At 49.0% G+C, this 17,294-nt stretch overlaps 1 protein-coding gene across 6 annotated transcripts in view; it reads right to left on the bottom strand.

The window, feature by feature from the left end:
• Positions 1-474: 474 nt before the first annotated feature.
• The window catches only part of si:dkey-97m3.1 (fatty acyl-CoA reductase 1), a 39,659-nt gene continuing 22,839 nt past the window's right edge, over positions 475-17,294 (bottom strand). For 5 of the 6 annotated variants that reach the window (XM_035425100.1, XM_035425102.1, XM_035425101.1 and 2 more), the window contains exons 3-12: positions 13,471-13,646; positions 12,008-12,187; positions 11,344-11,521; positions 9,206-9,250; positions 8,758-8,876; positions 7,642-7,709; positions 6,223-6,394; positions 5,871-6,000; positions 4,177-4,304; positions 2,975-3,326 (exon numbers count right to left, since the gene is read on the bottom strand). In XM_035425100.1, the coding sequence (XP_035280991.1) occupies positions 3,164-3,326; positions 4,177-4,304; positions 5,871-6,000; positions 6,223-6,394; positions 7,642-7,709; positions 8,758-8,876; positions 9,206-9,250; positions 11,344-11,521; positions 12,008-12,187; positions 13,471-13,646 (1,359 nt within the window). In that variant the 3' untranslated portion in view covers positions 2,975-3,163. Of the gene's footprint in view, positions 691-2,974; positions 3,327-4,176; positions 4,305-5,870; positions 6,001-6,222; positions 6,395-7,641; positions 7,710-8,757; positions 8,877-9,205; positions 9,251-11,343; positions 11,522-12,007; positions 12,188-13,470; positions 13,647-17,294 lie in introns of those variants that run through there. The other variant, XM_035425099.1, reaches the window with a different exon arrangement.

Below are 17,294 nucleotides of genomic sequence, written 5' to 3'. Positions count from 1 at the left end.
AGTTTTCCCAGGTGGTCTCCCATCCATGTACTAACCAAGCCCACACTTGCTTAGCTTCAGCCATTCAGCAGGAGCAGGGTGCATGGTGCTATGGCTGCTGGCGATCACATTGACCCCGTTTGACTATTCTCCTCTGACCTCTCTCATTAAGGAGGGGCTTTCACCCACATAACTGCCACTCACTGGCTGTTTTTTTTATTGTACCATTCTCTGTAAACTGTAGAAACTTTAGTGTGTGAAAATTCCAGGCGGGAGTTATTTATGCTGTTTTATTAGTATTGTAAAACTAGAAGTGAAACACCAGACCTACAACACAGTTTTGTATGAATGGAAATTGAGCATTGGAATAACACACATTTTTATTAAGACCATTTGCTTATTGCATAGAATCTGAAACTTCCAACTGCATGTGTGCATAAAGGCCCGGAAGATACAGCAGTAATACAATACCAAATGCAGAGGACAACACACAGCCTGATGGTAAATCACTTTATTCCCTTTTATTGTATCAGTAAGAAGGTAAGATGATACATGTGGATAAAAATCACACAAAGGGAGATACTGAGACAGAATGTGATTGGTTTGGTCGGACACATGGAGATCTGGTTGCTGTACAGGATCTGTGGTGTCTGTGTAATCATGCAGCGGCCACAGCACAGAGTGACTCCGCTTGATTCGTTAGGGGAACGACTGGAGAAAGAGAAAAATAAACGAGATTCTTCTCAAGAATTTCAATCATGTAGTTCAGTACTTTTTTGCAGGAGAACATTTGATCTGGAATGTACTGTATCTGTGTGTGTGTGTGTGTGGCAGGTTCGTAGTGGCAGTAGAGCTGTGGTTCTGTGCTCTGTTGTTGTAGTCGGGGGGGGAGGGGGGGTTCACAGGCTTTTAAGACAACATGGTGCTTCACTGGCAGGTATATCCTGTGGAATGCTGCTTTACTGAAAGGCGAGTGATGGAGTTCACCCGCTGTCACTCTGTGTGCTTTGCTCCCGGACTTCCTGCTCTCCGCGGGGAGGGACTCGCGCTGAGTGACGCTAAGGGGGCGTGGCTTTTAAAGATTCAGATGCGCCTCTTTGCCATGTATTATGGACCGGAGCCGTTTGGTGGAATGTGGACTGACAGGTGTGTGCGCAAGTCAGGTGAGGCTCCTGCAGGGGTGAAACCTCTTTATGTCTGTTTTATCACAGTTGCCAGCTGTCTTTAAACTGTGCCAATGTTTGTTTTGGATGAGGTTATCTCTCTTCTGCATTCACAGCCTTTTATGATGATCTACGCATATTGTGGCCCTTAAAATATGAATTTGTAACGGCAGCTCAATATGTTATCTGAGTAACTAAGTCCATGTTTATAATGGATGAATCAATTAGATGGTTAGAGAGTAATAAAAGCTTTATGCCAATCAGGGGATGTGGGTTAAAGGATGGCAGTTTTCTGTTAGTGTCTCATTGCTTCCACATGGGTCTCTGACACTAAACACACTGTGAAAGTTTGTGATCAATCAGGGATTTTGTGTGTGCATGCGTGTGTGTATAAGTTCAGCTTGATTAGAAAGTGGTGCCCAGGAGGGTAAAATAACTGCTTTTGGTCGGCAGAAGGGTTTTAACACCTCTCATAGGTCCCGATTAACTTGGCTCATGAATAATTCCGCATTGGGGAGAGGAGAGTGGGAGGAGCCTCTGAACAGGAGCATACTGGGAAAGGCTAAACACACAGAGGACAGATGGCTAGTATGACGGAGACACGTGAGAAGGCATCGGGGTTGTAGGGAGGCCAGTCCACACACACACACACTTTACTTGTTTTCCTCCATAAACTTGCTGGTAATTACACAATGAATTATACACTATACTCAACACTATGTACAAAAACCCTCCCTGCCTCCCAACTGACAAACCCAATGTCTTCAAAGGACAATGACGGAATGAACTACATGCTGGTTTGGAAGAGGAAGAAGAACTACAGATCCCACCCCGCTCCTGTAACAAAATCCAGGCACAAAACCTCCTTTGCTTTCCCCACATGTTCATTCGTTTTGGTTAAACACACACAAGATTAATACAGAACTTCAAGTATTTAAACGTCACTCCGTGAAGTCTGCATGTTCCTGCTAATGTTGAGTTGTTAGCGCTGCCTTTCACGCCACCGCTATCACTGTACAAACTGCACAAGCGAGCAGTCCAAGTCAACCCTCAGAAGTCACTTAACTCAGTGAAAATTAAAACAAAAAATAAAAACAAAGAATGCACGTAAATGAAACGCCGGACAAGTAAAGGTGCTGCGGTGGAGTTTGCACATTTTTGGGATTGTGCGCATTTCCACCGATTGCTGTGCACGGACGTTATCAGCCCTGCACTGCATCAAACACCATAAACTAAAACCGCAGTAACAGGAAGGACATAGAAAACACACCATGACCTTGGACGTCAAACGACTCGGGTTCAATAACCGTCATTCAAAACGAAACGCCGTCAGTATTCAAGTAAAAAGGTGGATAATTATAATCTGCATTTAAAAAGGCATTGGAAACACTACAACAAAAACAGACATGTCACACAGTCTAGTGAGTTGTTACCCTTGCATAATTAAGATTTTACATAAGTCTTTCAAAAAAAGGAGGAGTTAAGTAAAATTACAAACTTACAAACAGCTGCGACACATTTGCCATTTGAAGACAAGTTCATGATCATGGGGGTTGACATGCAGGGGGTATGATCAGCACTGTTTGCTAGTGGGGGAGGGGGGGGCAGGCTGTGTGGGAATGGGGGCCTGGCCAGGAATGGGGGCCCTGGCCAGGTTGGGTGTAAAGCTGGTGTGGGGGGCAGGGCCAGGTCATGAATAAAGATGGTGTGGGGGGTGGGGCCAGGTCATGATTAAAGCTGATTTGGGGGGGGGGGAGGGCAGGTCATGAGTAAAGCTGGAGTGGGGGTGGGGCCAGGTCATGATTAAAGCTGATTGGGGGGGGGGGGGGGGGGTAGGTCATGAGTAAAGCTGGAGTGGGGGCGGGGCCAGGTCACGATTAAAGCTGGATTTGGGGGCGGGGCCAGGTCGTGAGTAAAGATGAAGTCGGGCAGAGATGCTGGCAGTGGGCGAGAGACCGGCGGGTTGGGCAGACCGATGCTGAACTCTGGGCAGGACCGGGACCAGAGGCCCCCCCCCCCCCTCAGGCAGTCAGGGTGCTGGACGCTCTGAAGTAGGACAGGAACTTGAAGCAGAGGCTCACCACGAAGTACCAGATGTTGCGAGCCATCTGAGAGCGTGCGATGAACACCCGCCATACGAACACCAGCAGCAGCGTGTTGAAGGTGTAGCGGATGTTCCTCAGCCTGGGGAGAGGGGGAGAGAGGGAGAGACAAGGAGACGGTCAGGGGCATGACCAACCTTACTAATAAGAATAAACCTTACTAACTTATCCAGAGCGACTTACACAACTTTTACATAGCATTTTTACATTGTATCCATTTATACAGCTGGATATATACTGAAGCAATTCCGGTTAAGTACCTTGCTCAAGGGTACAACGGCTGTGCCCTTACCCGGGAATCGAACCTGCGACCTTTCGGTTACAAGCCCAGTTCCTTACCCACTGTGCTACACTCCGTCAATACCAACACAATACCAACACGGGGGAAAAAAAATACATGCAACATACACTAGAGCACACTCAATAACAAAAAAACTTTTATAATACACACCAACCATTGCGCCAATTAGCAATTAGCGCAGTTCTCTCTCACACTCTCTCAAACACACACACGGCACCGCTTCTGGGAAGGGAGTAACGGATGAAGAGCTAGAGGAAGAGAGAGCCAGAGGACAACAGAGAGGCGGAGAAGAAGAGTGGTAGAGAAGAGAGAGGAGGAGGAGAAGAGAGGCAGAGAAGAGAGAGGAGGAGGAGAAGAGAGGCGGAGGAGAAGAGAGGTGGAGCAGAGAAATCCAGAGGACAACAGAGAGGCGGAGAAGAGAGAGGCAGAGGAGAAGAGAGAGGAGGAGGAGAAGAGAGGCAGAGGAGAAGAGAGAGGAGGAGGAGAAGAAGAGATGAGGAGGAGGAGGAGAGGCAGAGGAGAAGAGAGAGGAGGAGGAGGAGAAGAGAGGCGGAGCAGAGAGAGCCAGAGGAGAACAGAAAGGCGGAGGAGAGGAGAGGAGAGAGAGAGGGAGCGCCAGCGCAGGACTCACTTCCGCAGGTGCTGTCGAGCAGCCGGGATGTCGGCCATGTCCTCGTTCAGGACGTACTTCTTGGTGCCGATGCAGTAGTTCTCGATGTACTCCGGCCAGTTCAGCTGCCGCACGTCGAAGTTAAACGTCTGAAAACACGGGAGAAAGTATTACACTACACATTCATTACGGAAACCAGATTTGTCGTGAGAAATACAAACAAGAACAGCAGGTAGACACCAGCTTTTTTTACCCAACTCTTCAGACGAATAATAGCTATGCAAACTACCAACAATAAAAAAAAAAAAACAAACAAAAAAACCCCCAGCTATTTTCACCACATAAAAATCCCTCATATGGGTGACTACTTGCTAGTTTTGTTAGCATTATTTAATGACAAATTCTTAAGGATCTGCAGGCGCGTTTGTTTTCAAATTTTACCCACGTAGAAAAAAATAATGCATGAATCATTTAAGTATTTTTTGATATGTATTTGGCCCAGGTCTGGTACACACAATGTTTCTGAACACAGACTTTGAACAGGAAGTGCACAGTATTAGATCAGGAAGCAGTTTGTTTTTGACTGACACGGCCAACCTGTTCTTCATTAGCCCTTTATAGATTCCCAGTCCACTGGGACACAGGGCATTTACCTGCACATTTAAAAACAGTCCAAGAATTAAACACCTGACCATCCATAACCTCTTTATAAACCAAGACCCATCACAGAAAAATATATATTTTTAAACATTTTACTGCAAATTGTTCTCATTTTATTACCAAATTTAAGAACAGTTGGTTTGTATTTTAGGACACTAATTAGGCACCTCTCTCTCTCTCTCTCTCTCTCTCTCTCTCTCTCTATATATATATATATAAATAAATAAATAAATAATTAATTAATTAATTAATAATAATTTTATTTATTTATTTATTTAATAATAATAATAATAATAATAACAATAATAATAATAATAATAATAATTATTATTATTATTATTATTAATAAACAGCATATTGAACCACACTTCAGTATCACATGTCAATGTCACAATGTTATTTCAGGTCTGAGGATATGACGTCATAGAATCATGCAGTGTGTCACCAAAAACCACAGAACTGCTTGTTTCACAGTAAAGGAACAAAACTGCATGCAGGACAGACACTCTATGGCGACTAGATGGTCATCTCCATGTCCTTAACATTGAAAATCCTGTCTCCACTACAGAGTCCCACAAAATGTTCCTTATGAATATTCAAGAAAGCACACAACCAAGGACAGTGGCAATAGGTGTTCTGCCTTTTGACATACCCTGTCATGAATATTCATCACCTCTCCCACCAACCAGCTCTTCCAGTAATGAGGTACACATGATGGAAGGAACACAAGACCCGACCATCTTGTTACCATAGAGCAGGGCTGCCCAATCTTATCTTAGAAGGACAGGTGTGGGTACAGGTTTTTGTTTTATCCCAGCACTAAGACACCTGACTCTACTTATGAAAGTCTTGATTGAAGACCATGATGTTAGTTAGTTGAATCTGGTGTTGCAGCGCTTAGCTAAAACAGAAACCTACACCCACGCCCGCCCCTTTCAGATGAGTTTGGACATCCCTGCCATAGAGAATCTATGACGCTGGTTTAGAGCTGTGGGTTTCTCTTACTGCGGGCGAAAGGCATGATGGGAAGGGGGCTGGAGGTTGGAGGTGTGTACCTTCCGGTCCTCAGGGCTCAGCTGGCTGAGCAGCATACTCATGTTATCGGAGTTCCACTCCCAGTCCTGACTGCTGAAGTACTCCAGCAACGCGATAGCCTTGTGCAGCCTGTTAAATATCCTCATCATCCTGAGAGAGAGACATTGAGAGAGAGAGAGAGAGAGAGAGAGAGAGAGGGAGGGAGATAGAGACAGAGAGAAATACAGGGACAGAGAGAGAGAGACAGACAGAGACAGAGAGAGAGGTCACTCAAAAATATTTTTCGATATGAAGCAAACTTTAATAATCAGGCAAAACCGTTTGGTTTGGGAGTTGCACGCGGGCCCCCAGGTGCCAGGGCGTGCTCCTTACTGGGGCTTCTGTCCCGACAGACGCAGGAAGAGGTCGTAGATCAGCGCGGGAAACTTGTGGCTGACCAGGATCCAGTACTGGTATATCAGGTAGTTGGAGGTGATGTTGGCATTGGGCCGGCGAAAGGCCTGCTCCAGAGGGTTCCTCTTGAAGGTGGACATCACGTGGTGCTCTGAGACGAGACAGGATACTGGGTTAGAGAGCGCGTGCGCGTGCTTGAGTGTGTGCATGGAGATCTACCGTCCTGTACATTTTCACTCCAACCCTAACAAAGCACACCTTCACCAGCTAGAGCTCTCATTGAGGCAGTAATTCATAGAACCAGGTGTACCAAAACAGTGTTGACATGAAAACCTCGTACCGTTCTATAGGTTATTTCCCAGAACAGGGTTGGGCAGTCCTGTTCTAGATGATATAAGCCTAGTGGCATTCCATAGAAAAAGCACCCATACATAAAAGCATGTTCAGTCCACACCACAATCTGTTGTCCACACTGTGAGCTCAGCTGTGCAGAACCATTGTTCTGGTGTTTAGTGACGTCACAATAGGGCCACTTTTAAGTGGTGATGCATTACAATAGGCCCACCTCAGTGATGTCACAATGAAATAGGCCTGCTTTAATGAGGATATTACTACAGTTTATTTGTACAGTACATTTTAATATAATGAACTTCAGGCCAAATTGCTTTGCAATAAAAAAAACTACTTTAATAAATACATAAATGTACACAAATGATTACATTTAAAAACAAGCAAAGAGAGTGACACGGTAATAACAAAATCATATAATAAGTTAATTAAAAAGCAGACCCCCCCACAGCCTGAACGGGGCAGAGAGAGAGACAGAGCAAGCTGGACAGAGAGGGCACTGTCTGACATGCAGAGAGAGACACTGAGGCGGGACAGAAAATCCAAAAAGGTCGGAGGCCTCCGGTGCCAAATAATCCCTTTTAGCTGCCATTTAGCGCACCCAACTTTGAGTAAAGAAGCGTTTGAGCAAACCATAAAACCAGTCATGTGAGAAAGCAACGGGCACGCCTGAGATGCAGATTAGCAGTTACCTTTCCGGCCAGCAGGGGGCAGACGCCCACCATTTCTACAGTCTGTTCTCTCAGCTGCTGAGCATGCTTTCGCAACTTAGACGAGCGGGTAACGAAAACTGCCCGCACAGACTTCAGGTGTGACTGGCCGCTAACGGCTGCGGTGCTAATAACCCAACGCGTCTCAACGCAGCGGAGGCGGAGTTGCATAAACCGGCGTTAGCCTTGGAACCGCCTGTTTGTGTAAAGCTGCAAAAAAAAAAAAACTCCCAACACCGCACTTTGAAGCTGTGACCACCATTGACAATGGCACAAAACCGTTAGAGCTTGCAGGAACGCTGACGCAGCGTTTGGAAAGCGTTTGCGTGTCGACGCTTACCGATCTCGCCCCAGTGGAAGGGGTTGATTCCGCCCGTCGTGCAGTTGTACACCAGCGCCGACTTTGGTCTGAAACGGACGAGAGGGAAAGCAGAGGTCACAGCGGGGTCACGGTGAGGTCACAGCGGGGTCACAGTGAGGTCAGAGGGGTCATGGTGAGGTCAGAGGCATCACAGAAGTTGCAGCGAGGCCCGCCACAGACACCTCCATGCCGTGGTGATGTCACCAACACCCGCAGCTACGTCTAACACACATTTCTACCCGCTACACGCGTATACACTAATGTGGCACAGATGTCTCCCAGAACAGAGCCCCCAGGTCTGAATTTTTATTAAAAGAAAGGAGAAAAAAAGAGTGGAATATTCGATTAAGGTCAGATTTCCCTGGAGAGAGTGAAATAATGGAGAAAAAAAAAATTCAGACCGAGTTGACGTCACACACGGGATTCATTAAAGCCTCATTAGGAGCGGCCAAAAAAGCACAAACGGCACCCCGCCCACTCCGCTGCCCTCTGCGCTACCTACACCAACACGCACACGCGGCAACCGTCTCCCTGGAGATGTGGCTAGTGCTCTTCCTGAACGCCCGTGTTGCCGAGCGACTGTCTATCCAAACCATGGCACTGAGTGGCCCTATAAACAGACGCTCACCTCACCACCACCAACGGTGAAAATGAAGTGCTTTCGGTTCAATGAAGAGAGCGCCCCCTGAAGCATGGTGCAGGTATATCTGCAGATGCACTGCAGATGTGTATAATCTCACCTGTGCACTGCAGGGCTTTATCATCTCAGCCATGCATTGTGTGTGTATAGTTCAGGTATGTGCTGTTCAGGTGTGTTTATAATTTCACCCATGCACTGTGTGTGTGTGTGCAGCTCACCTGTGCACTGCAGGTGTGTATAATCTCACCTGTGCACTGTGTGTGTATAATCTCACCTGTGCATTGTGTGTATAGCTCACCTGTGCACTGCGGGTGTGTATAATCTCACCTGTGCATTGTGTGTGTAGCTCACCTGTGCATTGTGTGTATAGCTCAGCTGTGCACTGCAGGTGTGTGTAATCTCACCTGTGCATTGTGTGTATAATCTCACCTGTGCATTGTGTGCATATAGCTCACCTGTGCACGGCAGTGTACCAGCCCGCGGCCAGGGTGAGGTTGACGACCGTGTCGACGGGGATCAGGTCGGCCACAGCGTCATTATTGGCCCTCATGGTGCGGAGGATCCCCTTCCCTGCCTGCAGGGCCCCAAAACACCCCCCAGGATACAGGAAGTACAGTTGAGGAGACAGGAAATTGCGATCTATATCCCTGTCCTCCAACATCTTTTTGTTTCAACTAATGGCCCTACCTACAGTCTAATCAACTGCTGCAAAAACATCCCAGATGTACCTGTCCCAAAAGAAATGGAGAGATACCGGTCCCAAAAGCAATAGATGTTCGGGTCCCAAAAGCAATGCAGAGGGCCTGGTGTTTTACTATATGAACACACCCCTACAGTAGAATTCTTTAGCTGTGTACAGGCCATAACGTCCTATTCTGCAAAGGCAAATCACATGCTACTTACAGCAATGAAGACCCCGCTAGGCCCGTTGAAGTTGTCGATCCAGCCCTGAGAAAGGAATGCAAAAAAAAGCGGTCACAAGATGCCATGGAATCTGTCAATCAGTGATGACATCATCACAGCCTCAGACATGCCCCGAAAGAATGTGCATTACCAGGGAAAATTACAATTAAATCACATTTTATTGCCCGGGCCAAGATAAGAGCCCTTCAAAGCCAGCACTGTGTAGTCCCAGCATTAGCGCAAATGCTAGCAACACCATTTATCAACAGCATATCGCAGCTCTTTAAAAATGCATGAAACGCTGTACTGCACTGTGTGCGTGTGTGTGTGTGTGTGTGTGTGTCTCAGTACATTAGTGCTTCTGTTAGGGCTGTGTGTGGCATGAGCATGTGTGTCTCTCTCCCACTGTTGGAGCTTTCTGGACACGTCTGTACCATTGAAAGTCCTTGACCCACAGGGGATCAGAAACATTTTTAGCTCTTAGCAGAGCTCATCATGTACAGAAGAGAGAAGTACATCTCTCTCTGTCACTCACACACTCACACAGCCCCTTTAGAGAGGCACTAATGTACAGGCACACACACACACACCCCCCCCACACACACACACACACACACACCCTTAAGAGAGGCACTAATGTACAGGCACACACACACACCCCACACACACACACACACACACACACACACACACACACACCCTTAAGAGAGGCACTAATGTACAGGCACACACACACCCCACACACACACACACACCTAGCAGTGGCACTACTGTACAGGCACACACCCCACACACACACACACCCTTAACAGAGGCATTAATATACAGGTACACACACACAAACCATTAACAGAGGCACGAATGTACACACACGGTCTAAATCAGTCTCTACTGCACTCTGTTGTGGGAAGCTCATCAGAGGAGTGTGAAGATGGCCTGACTGCTCCACAGTCACAGTGAACACGCCACCCATTGCGCAAGAGCCAGACTCCGCCCACTCGTGACATTACGACAGGGCCATTACAGGGTCACATGTTCACAGGGAGCACGTGCTTCACGATCAACTGCTCGCCAGAATCATGTGCACTTTACGTAATCCCTGTGCATCCTTTAAAATTCCCCATTATCAGCTTTACAGCAAATCAGCTGTCTGCGTGTACTCTAACACGCGAGATCAAATTACTGAGCCCTTCCCGGAAACCAATATGGTTTCGGAATGCAGAATCGTCGGATCTGAAACACTATATGCGCTCCCCTCTCAAACAACCATACTGCAGAACAAGTGTGCACATGGAGAGCCAACCTAAAACCTTCTGCATGTTTGGAATGTGCATTTTGCCGCTATACTCTTACTGCTTTATCCAGCTGAACTGAACAGCTGAACTGATTCTTTTATCAACAGCTGAACCAATTCTGATACCGAATCCACGATACTACTACATGTCCTGCCATGTGTTTATCCCCCCGCCAATGAACTCAGCCAGAGGATTTCACCAATTAGTTCCACCTCCTGGCTGAAGAATAGCGCTAATTAGCAAATCCAGGTGATTGGAACAAAACACTGGGAATGACCTCGACTTTCAGAACCCTGATCTTCCACCTCTGCAAACCACCCCATCTCATAGTGTTAGGCAGACCATGGGGGGGGAGTGGCTGGGGGTTGGACAGGGCGTGGCCGTCAATAACAAGGCGTGGTCAGGCAGGACAGGGCATGGCGCGGCAGGATACGGCGTGGCCGTCCGTTACTGGGCATGGCTGGGTGGGGCGGGGAATGGCGGCCGGTAACAGGGCGTGGCCATCGATAACAGGGCGTGGCTGACGGTAACAGGGCATGGCCAGAGGGCGGGGCAGGGCATGGCCGTCGGTAACAGGGCGTGGCCAGAGGGCGGGGCAGGGCGTGGCCGTCGGTAACAGGGCGTGGCCGGCGGTAACAGGGCGTGGCCAGAGGGCGGGGCAGTGCGTGGCCGTCGATAACAGGGTGGGGCCGGTGGTAACAGGGCGTGGCCGGTGGTAACAGGGCGTGGCCGGTGGTAACAGGGCGTGGCCGTCGGTAACAGGGCGTGGCCGGTGGTAACAGGGCGTGGCCGGCGGTAACAGGGCGTGGGGTCAGGGGGCGGGGGACAGGGCGTGGGACTCACGGGGAAGGGCTCCTGCCAGCTGGCCCCCACGATGGAGGGCCGGATGATGCCGATGTTGAGCCGGCTGCTCTCCTGCTGCACCACGCACTCGGCCAGCGCCTTGGTGTAGGTGTAGGTGTTGGGCCGGTCCCCGATCAGCCGAGGCGTGATGTCACGCACCATGCCGTCATCCATCCACCTGTCATCACCAAGGTTACCATCGTAAGACAAAGCGGGAACTAAAAAAATTTAGTTTTTTGTAAACCGAACAGAAAGCAGGACACGCCTCTCCAAGAAACTAAACTCAAGCTGCCCTCATTTTCGATATTGTTCAGTTTAATCGGTGCAATTTGCCAGCCATTTAAACAATGCTATTCGTTTGAGCAAATTAAAAATGTTGTATACGTGTACGTGTTCAGTGTCTAATGAGTCTAATTTGCTGTTGTAACTCACTCTGTTAAGAAGGTGCTTGATTCTTACAGAACTTCACCAAATACACGTTAATTCCTAAAAGTAAAACAAAATGATAAAAACTAAATCATGGATGGAAAAAAAAAAAAAAGAGATAAAACTAAACACGAAGGACAAACTCAGGCACACACACGCGGAGGTAAACGGCTCAGAGGGCGTGAGCATTTTTGGGGCGTGAGCACTAGGAGGCGGGGCTAAGCCGGCTGCCACTCACTCCAGCGAGTCGATGAGCTTCTTTGGTTGGACGGGCGGGGGGTAGATGACCTCGTCGATGTGGTGGCGGTTGCAGTTGGCGTAGGCGGTGGAGATGTGGATGAAGGCCTCCAGGTGCTGCATCTTCTGCGCCAGGCTCAGCAGCTGCTGCGTGGCGATCACGTTCAGCTGCAGGGCGAGTCTGCGGGGGGAGGGGCCGACACCGTCACTCACGGCTACGAGCAGCCAATCGGCTTCACAGACAGAAGCGAGAAATGGAGGGAAATTTAGTGAGAGAGTGAATGCCCGAGAGAGAAAGAGAAGGGGAGAGAGACCACACCCCTGAGGAAAGCAGAGGAGAGGAGAGGGATAGGGAGAGGAAGAGAGAAAGATAGAGATGCCTCTGTTCCTCCAAGGACTCCTAATCTGTACCTATGGGCCCATCCGCATAAACACTGTCTGACAGCTGAGGCTGACGGTCTGGGAAAGGGAAGGGGTTTCTGTTCTTCTAAAAGCCTCTGCTTCCAACTACTGTCTTTTACAATCATCCATGACTCTGGGTGCCTATGGTTCAGCACAATGCTAAGCTAACAGTGTGTTGCCCTATTGGATTTGAGCCTAGACAGAGAACCCAGCCCTCAGGACAGGAGCTGGTTCCCCTGCTGAAGGCTAGGCTAGGCTAGGCTAGGCCACAGTTCTGAGGCAACAGAAGTGCATGCTTCACGGCACCTGACAGCTTTTTTTTTTTTACCTTCACTACCTTCCCAGACAGGCCAGTCTCCTGGCACACACAGCAAATCATAGAAGAGAGTGAGGGAGGGGAGCGCAAGAGAATGATGGAGTGAGGAAGAGAGAGAGAGAAAGCAATGAAAACTGATTGAGTGCAGTGTGGAATGAGACAGTGGACTAACTGTCCTGGGCTATAGATCCAGTTAAAATGAAGCTACTACTCACAGATAATGAGTCATCCCATCCCCCACACATACACGCACACCTCTCAAACTCTATGCTCCCTTTCCTCTCTCTACATCCCTCCCCTCCATCTCTCTCTCTCTCTCTCTCTCTCTACCTCTCCCCCTCTCTCATATTCCTGGTTGCAGTATAAACCCAGCGATGAGGTTCTGCAGCCATTATCTCTGTGAATCATTTATCACCTGGAGAGAAAGCAGACAGCGGAGAGGCAGTAAATCAGCTCAGACCTGAGCGATAGAACAACAGAATAATCCCTCTTCTGAAAAACACGGGGAAGCTAGGCAGAGAGTAAAGAGCAAGAGGACACCTCACAGAATAGTAGGGAATCGGGAATGAGGGAGCCATTTTGGACACCGCTCCACAGTTCTCACTTAGTTGGTGAGTGGAGTCAGCATTTAACATGGTCTTCTATCCTCACAGCCGGTAAAGATACGACATAGCCCCAGAACAACACAATGGCTACTTCGCATCTGACACTGGAGGATTGTGGGACAGCATTCGGGCGGAGCTCACTTGAGCGGCTCGTCGAACCGGATGGTGGCGGCGCAGTGGAAGACGACGTTGACGCAGGAGCAGAGCTTCTCCGCGTCCTCGGGGCTGATGGCCAGGCCCGGCTGGATCAGCTCGCTGCTGATCGCCACGATCTTCCTGTGGAACTCTGGGTCATCCTCCCGCACGCGGTCGAACAGCTGCAACGCAGAGCGGGCGGGTCAGGCTGCGCAAGAGCAAATGTGCGCACTAGTGCACGCAGAATAACCAGCGCACATACACTGCATGCTAACACACACTAGCATACACTGCATGTTAACACACACACTAACACACACTGCATGCTAACACACACTAGCATACACTGCATGTTAACACACACACTAACACACACTGCATGCTAACACACACACACTAACACACTACATGTTAACACACACACACTAACACACACTGCATGCTAACACACACACACACTAACACACACTGCATGCTAACACACACACACTAACACACACTGCATGTTAACACACACACTAACACACACAGCATGCTAACACACACTAGCATACACTGCATTTTAACACACACTAACACACACTGCATGTTACCACACACTACCAAACACACACACACACACACACACACGCACAATAATACATGCACACAGACACCGAGCCTCTTATTCTACACAGACGCACGCGTCGCGCATTCTCTCTGAAGCGCAGACGCTCCTAAACGCGCCTTCCCGCCGCCCGTCTGGAGTTCCTGTCCCTGCGGAGCGCCCCCCCAGCGCCGAGCAGCTCCGCAGCAACCCGCCAAGCCCTGAGCTTGTTACGGAAAGCCTCTTCCGGGACAAGACGGCTTCGGCAGCACGACGGCGCGCGCGGTTCAGTTCGTGTCAGCGTTTTGGAGTACTTGTTACCCACGGCGACGCGGAACCAGCTAGGGCAGGCAGCGAGGACTGACGGGGTTTGCACACTCAGCGCGAGCGCATGCCGGACTACAGACTTAAAGGTGTACGAGTAGACAGGCGTACAGGCAAACGTGTACAGGCGTTTGGGCGTACAGGTATATGGGAGTACAGAACTATTAGCATCACACACACACACATGTTCGGATTGCTATACTTGTGAGGACATCCCATTGACTTACATTCATTCTGTAACCTCTGACCCGAACCCAAATCCCAACCACTACATGCCTAACCTTAACCTAATTGTAACCCTAACCCTAAGTCCTAACCCTAAAACAGCCTCTTGAACTTGTGGGGGACCAGCAAAAGGTCCCCACCTCGCGTAATTTTCCTCATCTTTCTAGCCTTGTGGGGACCTTTGGTTCGCACAAAGATAGTAATACATGCCCACACACACACCTCTACACACACACACAAACCACTAACACGTGGTAAACGAGAGGAAGGTGAATGGACTGCGTGTTCAATTCACAACTGAATATTTTTCACGATATCTCAGAAATTTTACAATAAATAACCATTAAGATTCCTAACTCGGTATCAACGAAGGTACTTCCATAACAGTTCAAGATGGAAACTCGTACCTCGGTGAATTTGTGGGTGGTTACTAAGGTAAAAGACCGTTGCTATGTTTAGCGCAATGATCTGTGATCTCTGGGACCAAAGAGCGCACAAGCAAGCGTTGATGCGTACATGATATTCTGGGTCACGTCAAGCATGGAAGTCCGGGGATTTCCGTATGCCCTCACTGCTTGCGAATTTGCGGTAAGGTGACCGTGGTTGCAGTAAGTCTTAAAGGCACATAGTCTTCGTCCTTTCCTATGATCACCTAAGATTTACACACTGCAATGCGTTCCCAGATACATTCCCAAACGTGAGAAACGCGTAATTTCCCAGGAGGCAGTGCGTAGACGACGTTTCCCGGTTCCCCCCGCGCGCGTCATTCGCACCTGTCGGGGGGAATTTGCCGGAAGCGATCGCATTTTACCGGAGTTGCCGCAGCGGACTCCGGACTCCGCCTCCGCCCCTCCCACACCCCGCAGACTCACGCGGGGGCCATCTTATGACACCGACCTGTTATTAACGCACCGCTTCAGCAGCTTAGAGACATTTACCCTCCCAGAATTCCCTGCCGTGCTGCATTCACGGAGAACACTGTTCAGCAGCTGCTGTCTTCATCTCTCCCTCTCCTCTCACGTTTCCCCTCCAAACTGTCCATCGATCACGAGTACCTGGCTTCAACTGGCCATTCAGGTCTGACCTTTGACCTTTGAACCCCATGTTAACCCACCTAGTACCCCTACTAATGGCCTCCTGTATTAGCAGCTGAAAAGCTTCTGCTCCTGACTGTGCAGATGTATGCTGTGTTTGCACAGGCTGGCTCTGCACGGTCACTACTCCAGCGGTTCTGTAAGCTGTGCTGAGGTGTTCCGCGCTATGTTGAGAGCTGTGCTATAGCTGTGCCGAGCTGTGCTGGGCTGCATGTTGCAGGTCAAACTGCACTCACTGTTTGTCCTCAGCACTACGGGTCAGCATACGGCTAGATAAGGTTTCCCATCAGATAAGCATTTGAAATTAATAAAATGAATGAATTAATAAATAGAAATAAGTAACATAAGAGTTACAGAAGCCATTAAAAAGTGCTTCTGCACTCAAAGCCAGGACATGGAAACCAGCCAACTGTGAGGGTTCAGCAGAGTGAGGGTGTAACACAGTTGAGCGTTAACCCTCCATTATTTCAACATATCAAGATGCACAAACAATAACCCGAAATAGAATCTCAGTGTGCGGTGATGGATCGTGATCTCCACAGACCATTAAACCGTTTCTACATAAAGCCGAGCTGCATCTGGTGATTCGGGTACGACTTCCTCTCGAAGCGGCGTAGCCAAGCGACGGATCAACACGCCCAGAGTTTTGGCCCGGTGCCCTCCTGACCGCAAACCCCAGCATGCTGGGACTGCAGCACGACGGGCCCGGGGTATGAAACTGCCACTTTTGCTCTCCAGTGCAAGAAAAAAAAAACCCAGAGAGCAAAAAAAACACTGCGATGATATTTTCCCCATGAATCATTACTACCGCGAAAGGTTAGCATTCTGGAAAGCATTTATGTGGTGGGGAGGGGCAGCTCTGGTGCTAAAAAAAAAAAAAAAAAAAAGAAAGAAAAGATTCTAGATCTTTCTGTCACACAGCACTTGGGGCAAATAAAGTTGAGTTGCGCTATAAGGAGACCGAGACGTGAACTTCGATCGCGCGTCCTCAAACGCGGGACGCGCGGGTTTCGCTACGAACGCCACGGGGCACGTGTGCGGCGTCTCCGCGCGTGCGGACGACCCGTCTCTCTGGGGCCTTGAGTGGCGGGCTGAGGGGGGCGAAAGGGCCTCGTATCTCACACTCTCTCAAAAGGTCGGGGGGGGGACGGGGGGGGGGGTGACGGGAACGGGACTGGAGAGACGGGCGGATACCAGAGCGGTGAGTCATCTCAACACAGGCCGAGGAGAGCGGGAAAGAGAGAGAGAGCGAGAGAGACAGAGAAGGAGAGCGGGAAAGAGAGAGAGAGCGAGAGAGAGAGGAGAGAGGCAGACAGAGCCCACAGGACACATTGCAATTTAAGGAAATGAAGAAAGCCCAAGAGCTCAGTCGTGAAGAGTCCCCTCAGTCACCCAACTAAAACACACAGGCCAGCTTCATACCAGCACTGCTCACCAACAACTCAGAGTAGGCCAAGTTATGAAACAGTCCAAAACCTCTTATCTGGAATACTGGGATGATGTAACCACGACACAAAAAACTAAAATTGCTATCAGATCCCAAAAAGAAACTGCACAATAGTCGAGTATCCCTTCTCTGTCAGAGATGCAAAGCAGAGACA

Source organism: Anguilla anguilla, chromosome 7 (genome assembly GCF_013347855.1).
Source record: "Anguilla anguilla isolate fAngAng1 chromosome 7, fAngAng1.pri, whole genome shotgun sequence".
In the NCBI taxonomy this organism is placed as follows: Eukaryota; Metazoa; Chordata; class Actinopteri; order Anguilliformes; family Anguillidae; genus Anguilla; species Anguilla anguilla.
The sequence above is the reverse complement of the archived record's forward strand: the minus strand, read 5'-3'. Positions and strand labels throughout refer to the sequence as shown.